Genomic DNA, 17839 nt, shown 5'->3' with positions numbered 1-17839 from the left:
ACTACTGAAATATTTGCAGGGAAAGTTTCTAAGGTCAGTCAGAGTGCTCATGTTACACACAGTGCATACAGCCATGCACCTGCAGGCACCACTGAATATAAATATATACAGTACATAAATACGCTTTTAGTGTTTTAATGTTAAACATACAATTTAAAAGCTTTGTAACTTACTGACAGCCGAGAGGAAGTCTGTGTGGAGCCTGTATGTCATGAGAGGCTCAGAAAGACACCTGGTGGATGGAGACGAGAATTACATCGTGTTAGCTCTTCCCTCAGAAAAGCTTTTAGTTCTTTTTTAGCTCTCTCAAACTGAGAAAGGTACATTTCTAGTGTAATTCTCCTGAATGTAGAGTTCCCACTAGCGTTTTGAATCTCCATTAGAAGTAATAACATCAGCCTGTAGAAAACCCTGAGGAACACACTAACCGGAGGTAATTCTTGAGACCGCTGGTGATGGTCTTGTTGTCCCAAGTTTCTGGGTCGAGATCCATATCTGATGCCGCTTTGGGTGCTGTAAGACACAACCAGGAACATGTGCAACATTATTTGTGCGCAAATGCTGGGGTGATACATAAAGGTGTCTGATAAACCAACTGTTAATCCAAAATGAAAGCAATGTATAATGTTTTATAGAGGGAAGTAACTTACAGAAGACTGTGGTCATGAGTTTCTGAACTTTTGAGTTTATTCCACCGACTCTGTACAAACCCATAGTGTTGAGCCCTGTTGAGAGGAGAACATATACAGTACATAAAAACAAGAAAAATATCCTGTACATCAGATAAGAGGAAATCAGTACTCACCTCTCACCTCCACCAGCTGTATACACTTCCTCACAAAATTATAGCCAGCTTCATTTAAATACGCTACAAAAGACAGGTGAAAAGAAACAACATGTTCAATAGATTTAGCTTGTGTCACACTCTGGGGGATACGGCTTACTCCGGTTGTGCTAAATGTAATGCGATCGACCTTGTAAAAGGAAATGAGAGAGCAGAGACACACAAAAGGGTGTAGTGAATAAGGGAAACAGAACCCATTATCTGAACGAGCGTTTGTTAAACACAGAAAATCTGATGAGAGCATGTGAGGTCAGACGTACAACACAAAGCTCACTCTGACTGAAACGAAAACAAATAGGCATGACGTGATATAAAATCAAAGGAAATTAATTAATAACACTGTGGCTATAAGACTTTAATACTTACTCTCCTCTTTCTTGCTCAGAATAGCAGGAAGGTTGTAGATCTGAAAGAGAGAAATACATTATACATTATATTAAGTGAATCAAGAATTACTTGTTGAGCAATGATATTTGTTCAACAAAAAAATGTTCTGACAAAAAAAACTTGAGCTTGAGGATCTTCTGAAGCTATACAGAAGCAAATGATGACAACTATGTCAAGATTGTTCAGGAGCTTCAGGACTCACCGGCTCTTTGCCATCCATAGCTTCCAGCCAGAGTCTCCTGTTGGACTCAGACAACGCTTGTAGAGTGATAATGCCATGCCTGAAGACAACACAGCACTTTAAAGTCTGACATGCTCTAGAAATCTCTTCCTCATCTGCATCTACTCATCTAATATAGTTCCTGAGCCTTTGGAGAAACTGAAGCATTTAAGGATTTAGACCCAAATGAAATGTTGCCACATCCATTACAATTCACCCCAAAATGAAAATTGTGTAATCATTTACTCATCCTGATGTCATTTCAAATTTGTATGACTTTCTTTCCTCTGTGAATTATAAAAGAAGACATTTTGAAGAAAGTTGGTAACCAAACATTTTTGATAACCAATGACTTCTATAGAATGAAAAATGTTCTTCTATTGTATGAAAACTTGTAAATGATGATTTTGTTTTTGTGGCAAACTATCCAAGTCATTGTTCAACCCCCAAAAGATGATGCCATTCCAAACCTGCATGACTTTCTTAATTAACTCGTTCCCCTCCATTGAAGAGTTATCTCGTCATTTAGAAGACAACGCTTCCCCGCCAAAGTAGAGTTTTTACGGCTTTTCGAGTTTCACATTTATACTCTCGGGGGTGTTATTACACATCTTCTAAACGAGTACAAAATCTCCCAAACAAAAACATACATGATGGACGAATGAGCGATCTCTTATGTAAACAGAATCATATGAAAAATCATGCGATCATCAGGAATACACAGCATATAAATGAAAACTGCATAATTTTACAGATTAAAATGCTGATACAGAAAGTGGTTCATGTATGTGCAAGCTTTGGAGGTATTGATGGAAGTGATTTACTGGATTTATGCTTTGATAATCGTCCTGAATATTATCCAGATGTAGTTTTTGATAAAAACACAATTTTATCAACTTTTTGCTCAAAAATATGCATTTTTATGAAATAAAGTGTTTTATGTTGAGAAAAAAAGAATGTTTTAAGCTACAATAAAACAGGTTGTTTTGTTTAAAAGTAGAGGCTCTGATCTTTATTTTGGTGTATTGCATATTCAAATATTCATACAGCAAAATATACTAGAGACCATCAAATTTGAGTGAAAATCATCAAAATCACTAGTGGTGGCTGGCAACTTTTTTCAAAAATGCTGGCGTGGAAAGAGTTAACTGAAACACAAAGAATGCAACTGCTCTTTTCCACAGAATATAATACATAGAAAATGCAAAACCTATATTTAAGTCTTATGGTTTTGGAATATATCACATATGAGCATACTTGTGTCTCATTTTTAGAGCTTCACAGCTCTTGGTGATGGTATGCTGTTGTTGTATGGAAAAGATTAGCATGAACATTCTTCAAAACATCTCCTTTCGTGTTTCATGGAAAAAAAGAAAGCCATATGAGTTTGAAATGACATCATTCATTTGAGGGTTTGAACTAAAATCAAAAGTGATATCTTAAAAGCCTTTCAATTTCCCAACCTCAGTAACACTAACACACTTGTGGGAGAAAAAAAAATACACATGAAAGTACAATCCTTTTACTTCTAAAACTACTTCATTTACACAACCATCAATTTATCTATATTCTGTAGTTGCACTCTGAGATTAACACCATTTAAAATCACAAGGACCAATTTAATCCACCCTTAAACATTTCCCATGGATCTTCACACATGATTTGACAGCATTTGCGGTATCGTAACTGTAAGGTGAAAGTTAGAGCGAGCTCATAGCCATTAACACGCTCCTCGCTGCAGATACAGCCATGCCTGTGCAACAGCTGTCACTAATATCTGTGCATGGATGAACCAGCTATACGCTCAGCTATGCTTTGATTATTATCCTGCTTGTTAAGCCAAGCACGCGGCAGTGCAGTTTAAAGCTAATGGTAGGTGTGTTTTCTCAGAGGATATTTTTGTACATGAGTGTATAATAGCATTTATAATGTTAAAATGTAAAATTAAATCATAAGGGGTAAAATCTTACAATGAAAACAATCAAAATCAAACACAAGTAACTAAATATTACCATATTTTCCGGACTATAAATGGTAAATGGTAAATGGACTGCATTTATATAGCGCTTTCAACAGACCACATGGCCATCCAAAGCGCTTTACAATTTGCCTCACATTCACCCATTCACACACCGACTGCGGTGTATAAGTCACACTTTTTTTCATAGTTTGGCTGGTCCTGCGACTTATAGTCAGGTGCGACTTATTTATCAAAACTAATTTGACATGAACCAAGAGAAAACATTACCGTCTACAGCCGTTAGAGGGCGCCCTATGCTGCTCAGTTCTCCTGTAGTCTACACTGAGCAGCATAGAGCGCCCTCTCGTGGCTGTAGACTGTAATGTTTTCTCTTGGTTCTTGGTTCTAGGTAAATGCGACTTATACTCAGGTGCGACTTATAGTCCGAAAAATATGGTAAATAAATATATTTAATTAATGAATCATTTAATATCTTTATATCTCTGGAGGTACTTGGGGTAAATATTTTATGTCAAAATCAAGGTTTGGCTGACAAAATAAATAGATAATAATAATAATAATAATAGTGCTTTCTCTGTGAAGGAAACATGCAATTTTGCATAAGATTTCATAAAAAAATAGGCATGTCAGAAGGAAAACTATGTTTTAGGACTTTGCAATGGATGATGCCAAAAAAGGCCTTTTGGACAGGCAGCTCACTATATTTTTCTATTATTGAATGTTTCCTCTCCATCTTGTCTAACTGTAGCCTGGTGTAGCCATAGTTAATGCTGATTTGATGTTGTGATATTTGTTCCTTGATGTCAAGTGATAATGTGATTTCCAGATCAAAAATCACTCAGCCAGTGAAATCAAATCAAACCGTTATCCCACCAATTATAGGTGCAGGGAATGTGTTGGATTTTCAACATGCAATCCTTTAAAACCATCGGAGTGAGAAATGAGCTTTGATCAGCGTGGGGTTTTAAATGCATGAGATCACAAGCAGCACACATGCGCTTCAACATGCTTCATGGCTGGTCACATACCGGGCTTTACAGAAATATTGCAGTGGTCTGAAAAGAGATCCACGATAGATGGTATTTCTAGATTGAAATAAACACAGAGAAGGGACAAGGGAAATGGGCACATACAGCACAACTGTCAGAAAAACAACAGTGCAACCTTACACTAGGTGGCAAAGTACATGAACACACAAAAAGTTACAGTCGCTGCTTTGCGACACACAGATCTGATGGACTGAATGTAAGTAGAATGTTTCAATACGTGTGCACAAATGCTTATATACATATACTGTAAATAAATATTTGCCACCTAATATCGTAAGACTGTGCCATGACGGCAGATTAAAGTAAAAAAAAAAAAAAAAAAAAACAAGAGGAGAAGCTTATACGGTCAAAATATACTGAAGACAGATAATATAGTGGGAAATAAAAGACACGAGAAGCATGCAGAAAACAATAATTCAGGCCACTCTTAAAACAAGAAGTTCATATTTGAGAAACAGAAGCTATAGCACATGTTAAAAAGAGGTAGGAATTCATCCAAAAATGAACATTTGGCATTCATTTACTCTCCCTCAAGTAGTTACAAACCTGTGTGAGACTTGTAAAACATAAAAAGCAAATTTGCGTAAAATGTTTACGCAGTTCTTTTCTATACTAAGAAAATATAAAATAAATTGTAAAATAAAAAAAAAAGCGTAATTTAAATATAAAAATATAAAATGAATCACAGCAATCTAAGCAATATGACGGTGTTTTAGTGCCACGTAAAATTCTAAGATTACTGTATGAGATTAAAGTCGAAATGTTTTGAGATTAAAGTCGAAATGCTTTGAGATTAAAGTCGAAATGTTTTGAGAATAAAGTCGAAATGTTTTGAGATTAAAGTTGAAATGTTTTGAGATTAAAGTCGAAATGTTTTGAGATTAAAGTCGAAATGTTTTGAGAATAAAGTCGAAATGTTTTGAGAATAAAGTCGAAATGTTTTGAGATTAAAGTTGAAATTTTTCGAGAATAAAGTCGAAATGTTTTGAGATTAAAGTCGAAATGCTTTGAGATTAAAGTCGAAATGTTTTGAGAATAAAGTCGAAATGTTTTGAGAATAAAGTCGAAATGTTTTGAGATTAAAGTTGAAATTTTTCGAGAATAAAGTCGAAATGTTTTGAGATTAAAGTCGAAATGTTTTGAGATTAAAGTTGAAATTTTTCGAGAATAAAGTCGAAATGTTTTGAGATTAAAGTCGAAATGTTTTGAGAATAAAGTCGAAATATTTTGAGAATAAAGATAAAATGTTTCGAGAATTTAATATTTTGAGAGTACAGCCTATATTATGCCTGCAAATGACCCAGACTGAGAGCACCAGAAGTTGCATCTTAAAATCAAAAATATTATATTTATTAACAGACTGGACAGGAACTACTTTTGATCTTAACATCAGCTCACACTCCCAGTCGACATAAAAGCTCTCTTATTTAAACCTATTTAATACAAATATACAGTAGATAAGATTATTAGCAGAAATCATACCATGGGTCATATTCGCAGGGACAGTATGCTTGTCTTCAGTTGCTTTTGTTTTTTGTATAGTGTGCCAGCAACCCCATAGAAAAAAGTTTTGTGCTTTTGGTACTTATTCAATAAAAAAGTCTCAGCTTTCAAAATCTGTTTCATAGCGGAAAACAAACTGTGTGTCTCACTAGGGCTGCAGAATTGATCAAATTTCGAATCGCGATTACAGTTATGGGTTTTTCCTATTATTTTAATTTTAGTATAACATCATAATACCAGACAGACAGTCTCACAGGTTCATAACATCATGAGAGTGAATAACAGAGGACAATATGTCAATGTTTGGGTGAAATATTTCTCAGGGAGTGTTAAAGATTTAAAACACCTGTACTGTCTTCAGTGCAGATACCCACCTTTCAACCACCTCAATATCAAAACAGAAGCGCTTATCAATCGAGTCAGTCTTCCTCCTGATGCAGGACTTCAGTCTGAACTTCTCTGTGGGATTCGACAGGACACCGTTCTGTGAAAAGAGAGACAGATAGAGAGGATCTGATGCAAACAGCAGCTCTGTTCCTACAGATCACTCAAACATGAGTATCTTTCTACCTGTTTAGCTGTGGGTTTTGCCTCTGTGTTGCACATGCTGAAGGAGTTGCTGCCTTTTTCATATGTACAATAATGTCTTGTCCATGCACAACCCAAAGGCCCTGAAACACACACCAGATGCGTATAAGTGATATTCTTGCTTGGCAAAACATTGTCAGTTGCAGCTCCCATGCTCAAAAAATTGAATAAATAAATGAATATTTATCCCCCCACCAAATAATACAAATTGTACTTTACAAACAAGAAAATACATTTACAATAACACAATATATTATAGATATGCAAACAAATAATACATTACAACAAACTCAGTTTTCCTATTTTAATTTGTTAAAGCACCTAGAAATAGCTTATATACAGTATATATACACATTTATAGGATAATTTGGAATATTTATTTCAAATGTTTAATTGTTTTTTTATTTAATTTTATAACATCATTTTATGTATTTATACCTTTTATTTCTTTACTGTGACTATTTAATATGCTTGGATTTTAAAATCTATTATTTAAAAAATAATATTATGCATCATGTTGTTTTTTGAACTGTGTATTGTGTATCCATCCACCAGAGGGCAATGTTATCCTTTCCTAGACCAGGTCATTCACCGTCTTATCTGAAATTCTATAATCTAATTCTAATGTAATCTAACTGTTTACATGTGGAGAGCAATTTCATTCTGGCATTTCCTCTGCACCATGAAGGAACAGGAAAAACACAGGATAAGACCAAAGTGAGGTCACTTAAGGAAGATAAAAATGAAGACGCATAAAACTCGAGACTTTATATATTTATTTATCTATTTTAAAGTGTCTGGTATGGAAGGTCATTCTGTTTGTTCATTCTTAGTGTCTGAAAGCTTGTAACACTCACGTTTCTCCTGGACATAGAGGTAGCCTTCCATTGTCCACTGGCCTGGGGGCTTCTGGTCTTGATCTGCAGATCGAACTCTGTTCATCAGCTTCTCTACTTCTTGCTTGGTGCTCAGAAAGTTGTTTCTTGTCTTCATCCAACAAACAAAAACACATGTACACAAACAAGCAACTGACATTTTAGAATAGCCAATTATATTTAATTACATTTAAAACCAGACACAAGTATATAGTAATAGACATTTACAGCGTACCGACATGCATAAGAAAGAGGAGCTCTGTTGCAAAAGATAGTGATTTTACAATAGTGCATGATTCATAATACACTGATACAACATTGCAATTAGTAGCAAGTTAAAATCATGTGGTTGCTTCAGGTCTTTTTGCTTGCTAACTCAATCGGTTAAGTTAGTGTAGGCATTACTTCTGAAAGTGATAGAGCATTAAAATGTTAGCGCCACTCATCACACATTTCAATTCCATACTACCACTTTTATGTACAAAAACCAGCATAATAAAACAATGCCAGATTCATGTTCATCTGTTTTGGATAAAACTGAATGCTATTTAAGTGAAATTTTTCTATGATACTTCTTTTTTATTTCTTCCAAAATTAAGTATTTTTAAGCATAATCATTGGTACGGAAAAATTATTTTGTGTGTGTACACGCACACACAATCAACTTTAGGACTTGTTTCTTAGTGTCTTCAAATGAACATCATCTTTGTTTATTTGTAAAACTTGAAGCATGCTCTCTTCAAAACAAATTCTCATCAAAATTCAATAGTTTTAGGTAGTTATGGGAAAAGAAATGATCTTTTTCATTTGCCATAAATTACACCATTTTGGAAGAATGACCTGACAATCACATTCGAGTAATGCAGCTGCCATCTAACAGAGGACAATGCTTTTAAAATCGCAGAAAGACTGAAAAGCATTTTCCTCGGACAGATTGCTATTGCTTGTGTTGGTTTGAAAGTGAAATCTCATTACAGAGTTAGAAGCCGTGAACCAAACGGCTATGAGATGAATCAGAAAGCAAAAATTGATTTGAAAATTGGACAAAAAGAGAAAATCACAGATGATACTTGACAATACTTGATTCTGATTGGTCAGTCACAACATTAAAGGATCTAATGGTTCCTGATAACGACTGACGTCAATAGCAATGCTGTATAACAGACAACTTCTGGTATCTGAAGCTGACACTGCTTTTATCTCACATAACAACACAGACTCATAATCTCTTGTTCTATTCAGATACAAACAGTGCAATTGTTTTGTGCCATTCAGCATTTGTATTGAAAATTAAGTGAGCAATAATAGTACTGTTATACTGCTCTCCTAGTTGCCAGAATGATTGTTTTGTGCACTGTAATGGATTTGAAACCATTTTCAACTCAAAATCAATATTTCATGTCTAGGTAATTATTTATTTGGTAAAAAGTCATGAAATAAGTAGTTTGTTTTGGCTCTGGAACTGTTTTCTTTGAGGAAGCTTAACACATGAGCTAATAAAATATTTCAACTCAAATCAATATTTCGTTTCCAATTATATACTTATGCGGCAAGTAGCTACATAATAAGCTGGATAATATATATATATACAGCTGGTTGTTATCGCAAAATAAACCCCTCCGGGTGATAAAAGATCTGTCCTGATATTCAGTTATGTATATACCAAGTGCATTCAAATTGTCTTCCACAGTTTGTTGAAAAGAAATGAAAAGAAAGGGCTTCATATCCCTCTTTTGTCCTCTACAGTACTTACATCTCAGGCAAATCCTTCACTGTGAATTATCAATGCCACTCCTACAATAGAAAAAGGTGCTTGTCCTGTGGTAGTGAAATACTGCTAAAGCTAATGTCTCACGCTTTCGCGGCAGCATTATTTCAGTGCATATATGCCGCAGTGCTGACAGAGTGCTGCAGTACAGGTCTTTTGTGCTTTAGAACAAGATGAAATTTTGTGACAACACATCAGCTTTGAGTTTACAGTGACAGTCAGAGGTTAAAGGTCACAGAACCCAGACACAGAGATGCTGACGAGCAGCAGGAAGTGGTTTATTAAAGTCCAATATCGATCAAAGACAAACAGGGCATGCAAACAGAGGGCAAAGTGGATGCAAAACGTTTTTATATGTGCCAGGCATTACATCATGTGGCTTTATACATATTTTCAAAAGTAAAAACACTTTTTTTTTTAAATCAAAAGGAGTCTACAGTAATTGAAAAAGTGAAAGAGAAGCTGGATGACTCACAAGAAATCTGTACTTACATTCTGCAGGTTGAACTGTAGCTGTTGTTTGTAGGGCTCAAATTCGTGGGCCAGCTCATAACCCTCATGGTAGAATGTGAACAGACCCTGTAGGAAGGCCAAGAGCTGCGACCCCAGGAAGATAGAAATACAGCAAGATGTAAAGAAGTTCCCATCATATGCTTGTTGCACAACATATCCATCTCGTCCTCTTTCTCAGTGCATTTCACAATGTCTTGTGTCCGTTTGTAAATTCTGAAGTTTTCACGTAACGGCTCATTCAAAAACCTGATATGTCATGCACACAAAGTTAAACGCAATGTTCTCTACAATCTTGTCTAAAACTGCATTTTTCCTCGTTGAAATTTAAGACAGGGATACATAAATAAATATTTATTTTGTGAATTGTGTGAAAATGTAAACTCACTTGATATGAAGACTGCCCAATAAAACCCTAATGTTTAATTTTACACGGAGCGGGTCGCCTCATGGGGGCAAGCCATGCTGAGATCACACGACAAGCCAAATACTACTTGCTTTATCTTTGTAAATCTTTCTATTATTGGATATTTTTGCTGACAAATATACATGAATACAGTCTCCTAGGTATTTGAACATGTTTCTACATCCACACCACTAGGTGTCAGTCTTAGGGAAGGGTAGAAATCATTCCATCTGATTTTTGAGAAAGAAATAAAAACCCTACAATCTCAAATTATTAAAAAGACATTTAATTAATATACTAAATTATTAATTGAATAACTGAAGAAAAAAAACTGTTGTTGCACAGACCTGATGTAGCCACATTGTAAAGAATACATTTTCAAATCTCTATGCAAAAATTGTTTCCGGCTCATGTTTTACAAGAAAATACCAGTCCTTCTATTTCAAAATTTCACAGCTAAATTAATGTGTTACTTGATATTTTTTTGAAATTATTTGTGACATTTAAAAGCAATTTCTGAGTGAAAATGGTTTCAAAGTCATTTTCTTCAGTGTACGGCGAGCTATGACTAATGTTTCATCTATTAATCATTACAGTTACCCCAGCTCTTTTATACTCGAGGCCTGTGCAAAGATTTGACTTTCTGATAGTGACTTAGATAGCAGAAGACTTCAAAGATGCTGATGTCACACCCCGAAACTCGAGAGCAGACCAGACTGCGGTGCTTCTGGGAGATTAACAGCATTGTTTTTTCCAACGCCAGGTGATAAACACTGGATGCTCCTCTAAATCTATACCTCACATTCTCTGGCTCACTTTACTGCTCACACTTTTGCATATAAATATGCTTAATGCAGAAACCAGTCATGCAAATTCTGTGCACTGATGTAATATGTGAGGTCCAGCTGTTGTGTATTTCACACGATCTGTCTGCTGAGCGGAGATTTAGATGCTTAAAGAAAAGAGCTAAAAAAAAAAAGAACAGTAAGAGGTCTTCCTCTCAAACTTTCAGTTATTGTTATTTCTTCAAGAGGAAGGATCAATTTGGCTTCAGTTTCTGCAATAATTTCAGATTTTCATTTCCGTTTGGATTGAATTTCAATTTATATTTTTTTACTGACCAAGTCGAGTTAGGTTCACCCAAAAAGGTCTCACTGTTTTTTTCTCTCTCGTGGAATTCAATGGCAACCAAAACTTTTTGGTTAGCAACATCCTTCAAAATACCTTGTCTTCAACAGGTTTGGAACCATATGATGGTGAATTATTTGGGAGAACTGTACCTTTAATAGCAACTCAGGGGTATTGTGGGACAGGAAATGAGAGCTGAGGTTTGTAATTTGGCATGATAAGACTCCAGTGGTCACAAACTGTCCAGCTACTTCCTGTTTGCTACAAAACCATTAACTGACCAGATGGCTTGATTCTCATTGCAGCACACTGCATGATGGGCATCGGATTTATTTTGCAGGATACACATTTGTCTATACGTTTTGTGGTTGTGTGCGTAATAGTGTGTATTTGTGTCTAAATATAAGAGGGAATTTAATGCATCACAAAGATCTTACCGGCTCAACAAATTCAAATTTCTTCTTCTCTTGAACCTCCTGGATTTTGAAGACGTATGCTAGAGAGGCGTCATAAAAGAGCTGCCTTTCCTTATCAATCTGAGCGTCAGCCTGCGAACGAACAAAGAGCACTGTTACCCTCGAGATGGACGGAAAGTTATGGCTGCCAGGCTTGTTTGCTCAATTGGACGTGTTTGGGCTTTGGTTAATGGATACATGTGAGAATTTCTGGCTCGGCTTTGTGGGAATCTGTGTAACAACAAGCTAAACTGAACAGCACGAAAGAAAAAAGCAGGAAGTGGAGCTTGTAAACGCTTGTTTTTTAAAAGGATTAGTCATCTAAAAATGGAAATGCTGTCATTATTTACTCATCCCCAAGTTGTTCCAAACCCATGTCTTTCTTTCTTCTATAAAACGCAAAAGGAAAAACTCAAGCTTTCAAGTTGCAAACAGAACACTAAGTACTATAAAAGTAGTTCACATGTCTCATGTGTCATTATTAATTGGTTCCCAGACATTATAATTGCACAGAAAGAGCAGAATATACATTATTTAAATTCTCCTTCTATGTTTAACAAAAGAAACAAGTCATGCAGGTTTTGAATGACATGAAGCATACATTTTTAAATAATTACATTACCACCAATGTTGCCATTAAAAAAGAGAATATTATTGTAAGATATGTACATCAACGCATGTGCTAATATTTTCGGTAATCAAGAAAAATGAAACCGAATATTGAATGGTTGTCTTTCTTGCATATATTTAACCATTTAAACTTGATTGCGTCTAGTGCACTGCCTCAGAACTAAGACTAAAACCTAAACCTGACTTCACTGGAATTGTTTGGATGCCATCTAAGCACTGGTATTTCCTTCAGAAAATACAAATCTAGCCTTATCTATTGAACGATTCACCTCTTGGAGAGCGGATTCTTTTTTTCTGGTCGACAGGTTGAGATGTTTTTCCAGTGAGGAGTAGTACTTTTCCGCCTCCTTGTCAAATTTCTTCTTCCCCTCCTATGGAAAACAAACGGTCACAGACATTATATTAGCATATGTAAATAAGATCAAAGTCAGCTGAGAAACTGTAGAATTGCCAGAGATGTCAATTACCCAAAACTACTGAACAATGGTTAACAAATAATACAAAAGTCGTCAAAAGGGAATTAAGTCGGTCACACAGGTGTTCTATCAGAGCAACAACAGAATCACGTTAACTCTGAACATGACAACAACATAGTGTGCCTGTGATCTTCCTGTCAGACCATTAGGTGGCGCTCTAATGCTTTCTCACACAAACCCACTCCTGTCTCCCAACGAGATATGCAGTTCCTACTATAGAAACCGTTTAGCCCATAATTGATACACTGCAAATAAATAAATATATTGTTAATTAAATGAAATTACAAGCATAAAGATGATTCTATACTATATCATACATCGTTACAAGATGAGATGAATCTTTTTTCCGTTCTCAGTAGACAGAGAAGAGCCAATCACGCAAAACTCTTGGAAATATACACAATCGCATTCACTGGCATTTGAATGCAGCTCTGAAATATCATCTAAAGTCTGCGGGTCAGTTATTATTAAGATTACATCCCCTGACGGATGCGTCTGCTGACTCATTAATGGCACAAGTAGTACATCATGTACCCTCTGACAGACAGACTTCTGTGGAAATGCAGTAAAGATAAAAATAAAATTAAAAAAAAACAACCAAAGATGTTCTAAAGTTTGAGCCAAGTGAATCAAATTACAGGAACACAAACTCACAAAGCATGCTCAGTGTCATGGGTATTAAAAGTCAAGTTGGTAGTTGTTGTTTTGTCATAATACAGTGACTTTCAAAAGGCTGTCGATGCAGAAATGCTGTTTTGGCAGTACAGTAGTATAGTTACACCATTGACCAACAGGGTATAACTGGACCATGACACCCTGCTAAACCCTGACCACTTGGCTGTGTCCAAAAGCTGAAAAATGCTGCCTCCGAGAGTTGCATATGCACGTCCAAATCCAATGATCAAGTGACATCTTGTCTACTGAGATACCCTCATCAGATTTTTGTAAATGTAATAATTAAATATTCACTTAGTTATCACCAAAGCTATCTCTATTTTATTGTAGATCATTAAGAAACCACACGACTGTGGTCTTGGACTTCATACCACTGCACAAAACTACACTTAAACCTGATGCACTTTTTATAGGCTAGCTTTAGATGAAGTGTAACAGATGTGAATGATGAAGAGGAGGATTCTGAATGTAAAATTCAGACATCCATCTGCTTCTTCCATTCCCGGTCACAACTCACAAGGTAACGAACTTCACGAGAGGAGATTTCCACACAAGAGAATCCACAACACTGAACCCATCAAAAGGCCCTGACTCCATTCAGTCTGTTTTCACACCTGAGTTGTCTTGCCTGAGGCCTTTCACGCAGCGATGCAGCATGTGGATTCTACAGTTATCGCTATATTCAAAGGTCATATGTAAATTTTAAAGTGCTCTGTTTCTTTGCAGAAGCTCAAGTGCTGTTCTGAGTGGGAGCATGGGAAATGACAGGGGATTCTTTTGGACCGCTGTCAAAACACGCAAGCTGGTTCGTTGGAGGCCCAGGGTTAATGCATGAGCTCCAAATATGTGACCTCAATAATTTTTTAAGCACCTCAATACAATTACAAGCCCATATTCTGAAGAAAAGATATTCAGAGAAACATGCATCTTTAGCACAGTATACTGCGAAAACAACATATTATGAAAACTGCTGTAGTTATAGTTATAGACAGTCATGCATTGACTAGTAAAACGACTAGTAAAACTTGAGCTTGTGTGTGTTTTCAATCCCATAGTCCCTTCTTTAACCCTTGACTCCATATAACGGCTACTAATATGATGTAGCTAAACAGTGCGCTTGAACAATCTCACCACCACACAGCGTCAGTGACGAAATAATAACAGTCCTGCATCTACCGCATTTCCAAATTCCTGACAGCAATCAATAGATAATTTCAAGACCGCGTCTTTAGACGCTTCCTCTTTTATGTCCAGAAAAAGAGAGACAATTGTTTCAGAGGAAACCGTAGTGTCTATATCTGACTCCAAATGGCATAGGAGTTACATAATAAAACATTATATAAATACATTAGAAAGTGTCTTGACAACCAATAAATTTCCCCTCGGGTTTGTTTGCTTTATATGAGAGGGTGACAGAGGAATACAATATACTGGATCTTTTGGCTTGATGACATTCTTTTTGTGATATTAATACTGCAAAAACTTGACAGAATGAAACGCAGATTCTCTCTCTCCAACACAAAGATGCTGAGAGAGGGATAATCAGAGACAGGGGAAAATGGGTGAATTAACTAGCTTGAAATGTATTGGTATTGCCCCATTATTGTCTTAAATCAATGGGATAATTCACTAAAACTACTCACAATAGATGTTAAAAAGCTTCAAAACAACCAAAAGAAACAAGGCAGAGGCCCACACGAAATCTCTACAGAATTCATTCCTGTTTATTTATTCCGACCATGATGGAAAATTTGATAAGAATTCATGCCATAAAAAAACTGTAATACTAAAACGTCTACAAATAACTTCAGAGCTTGTTTATAAGTAGGTCCATGCAGTATCTGCATTCAGAATCTAGATGAAAAAGTGGAAGTCTGCAAAACTGATTTGAACAGAATGACGTGTTACAGAGAAACAGAGTACAATGCAAAAAGTTGTAACCTACAATTGTTACATTAAATATACTGTATATTTCTACCTGATTTAACCCATATACATTTTTTTTTATATATAATTTAATGCATTTAGGTTGATTTAGCTATATTAAATAATATTTTTGACTTGAATTTAAACTTGGTTAATTAGCTGTCACCATTTTTAGGTTACCATTTTCTGCAGTGTATCAAAGGAAACTAGAAATACATCATCTTACAAATTTACAATTATGATGTATTTTAAACATTTAATGACGTGCAGTCATCTGAGATGAAAAATCATGACAGCAAGCTTACATTTTTATGGGGCAGCCATGTTGAGTTCACATGACAAGGTTATCTACTAATAATTCCATAATGCAACAACAGCAATAGATAGAACAAAAGGTAAAATGACTGACTGACTGTCAACACAAAACAGCACATTTCACACATTTGGCATAACCATACTATAACTTTTCTGAAGGACTTTGCAGTTTCATTCATATCGGTAGCAAACTATGGTTCGTAGGTCCACAACCAAGTTTGTAAAACGAACCAAACTCTGGTGGCAATGAACATGGGTGTGCACCAAAAGTGTTAGTATTAAAGCATTCCAAACAACATAGGGGAACAGAACTTTGCAAATTCTTATTTAATATCTCTGGAAATGTGATGCTTCTAAAGGAACAGAATCAATGCAGGGCTACCCATAAGGCACTGAGATGTGCTACCCACTGTGATCCTCTTCTGTTGCTCCAGCAGGGTCTCCGCTGACCAACAGGGCTTTGTTTCAGACTTTCAACAATTTACTGCCGTCCTCTACTGGGATGACCTCACGTGACCTGTGTTCACGGGGGCAGTGTGAACTGCAGCCAGGTTAAAGACCGCTGTGCAACGGATGGGGCTCTGCATGACAGACAGACTTCAGACCCCCCACAGAGTGACAAAAAAGCCAGGCAGACAAACATATGTGCATGAGTGCACACACACACATCCTCACAGAGAATCCTGGAGCCTGCGGAGCCACCTGGCCAGACAGGCTGATGGCACCGATTTTGAGCGATCACTGCCTCAGATGCTGACAGCTCCAAGGGGAAACAACCCAACACCCCCAGGGGTGCACTGGCTCTTACAGCCCAGGCTCTTACTCTTTATTCTGTCTCTCTTCTGCTTTTAGAAGACATTTTTGGAACAAAATCTAAACAACAGTGATGGAATGTCCTGCCATTATTTATTACATTCTGATATGAGTTCAGTGAATAAATATGAAAGGATCAACTTACTAAACACCAGAAGAGGAGAGAAGAGAGAGAGGGAAAGGACTGAGACATTATGAGAGGACAGGACAATATGAGTGAAGGAGACAAGAATACAAGATGAGACAAGAAGAAAGGCAGAGACTAGAGAAAATGAGATGATGGGATGAGATGAGCTGAACAAATAAAGATACAATAAAAGAGAGGAGATGAGAAAAAAAAAACAAGATATGACCAGATGAGAGAAGAAAACAGACAAATTGAGACATTAGAAGTAGAGAGGAGAGAAGAAAAGAGGAGACATGAAAAGACTGATGAGACAAGATGAAGAGAAGAGAATAGAAAAGAAAACAAATTAAGATGATATAATAAGAAAAGAGGAGAGGAGATGAAAAAGACTATAAGATCAGAAGGGAAGAGACAAATTGAGACATGTAGAGAAAAGAGGAGACAAAAAGAGTGATGAAACAAGACAAAAGAAGAGAAAGGAAAAGAAGAAGCAAACTGAGATAATAGAAGAAATGACAAGAGAAGAAGAACAGAGGAGATGAGATGAGAGTAAAACACAGAACAATAGTAAAGTAGATGACGAAAACTAAGAATGTAGGAAAGGAGACAATAGAAGATGAGAGACAATAGAAGAAAAGAATAGACAAACTAAGACAAGATGAGCAGTGAAAAAATGAGATGAAGAGAGAAGATGACAAGATTAGACACGAGAGGAAGAGATAAGATAAGAAGAGACTAGATAAGATAAGAAGAGACAAAAGGAAAGGACAAAATGAGGAGACAAGACGCGAAGAAGACGAGGTAAAGACAAGAGAAAGACAAACAACAGAGAAGAGGATTTGATAAAAATTAAGCGGATAAGAAAAAAGAAACTGAGCTGAAATGAAAAGTGAAAACGACACGAGACAAGGAGCAGAGAGAAGATGAAAAAAGACGAGATAACAGACAAGAACAGAGGAGAGGAGACAAACTGAGATAGGATGAGAAAAGAGAAAAGAAAGAAAAGATGAGACAAACACAAGACAAAGACAGGAAAAGAGTAGAGGACACAACACAAGAAGAGAGAGGAAGAGAAAAGAGCTGAAGTTGGAGAAGAGAAGAGAAATTAGATTAGACAATGTGAGAGAACAAGTAAAAATAAAGCTTCCAAAAGGTGGTTTTCA

General features: G+C 36.2%; 1 protein-coding gene across 2 annotated transcripts in view; it reads right to left on the bottom strand.

Annotated features, from left to right (window-relative positions):
* Positions 1-17839, bottom strand: part of LOC127977145 (rho GTPase-activating protein 42) — a 103775-nt gene that overhangs the window by 13490 nt on the left and 72446 nt on the right. The window contains exons 5-17 of one of the 2 annotated variants that reach the window (XM_052581849.1): positions 12614-12715; positions 11697-11807; positions 9708-9812; positions 7430-7559; positions 6555-6655; positions 6359-6468; positions 4461-4517; positions 1434-1512; positions 1211-1250; positions 806-868; positions 651-725; positions 429-513; positions 174-232 (exon numbers count right to left, since the gene is read on the bottom strand). In XM_052581849.1, coding sequence (XP_052437809.1) covers positions 174-232; positions 429-513; positions 651-725; positions 806-868; positions 1211-1250; positions 1434-1512; positions 4461-4517; positions 6359-6468; positions 6555-6655; positions 7430-7559; positions 9708-9812; positions 11697-11807; positions 12614-12715 — 1117 coding nt within the window. The remainder of the gene's footprint in view (positions 1-173; positions 233-428; positions 514-650; positions 726-805; positions 869-1210; positions 1251-1433; positions 1513-4460; positions 4518-6358; positions 6469-6554; positions 6656-7429; positions 7560-9707; positions 9813-11696; positions 11808-12613; positions 12716-17839) is intronic. The other variant, XM_052581850.1, reaches the window with a different exon arrangement.

This window comes from Carassius gibelio, chromosome B18, assembly GCF_023724105.1.
Source record: "Carassius gibelio isolate Cgi1373 ecotype wild population from Czech Republic chromosome B18, carGib1.2-hapl.c, whole genome shotgun sequence".
In the NCBI taxonomy this organism is placed as follows: domain Eukaryota; kingdom Metazoa; phylum Chordata; class Actinopteri; order Cypriniformes; family Cyprinidae; genus Carassius; species Carassius gibelio.
Note: the sequence above shows the minus strand (reverse complement) of the source record. Positions and strands in the feature narration are given on the sequence as shown.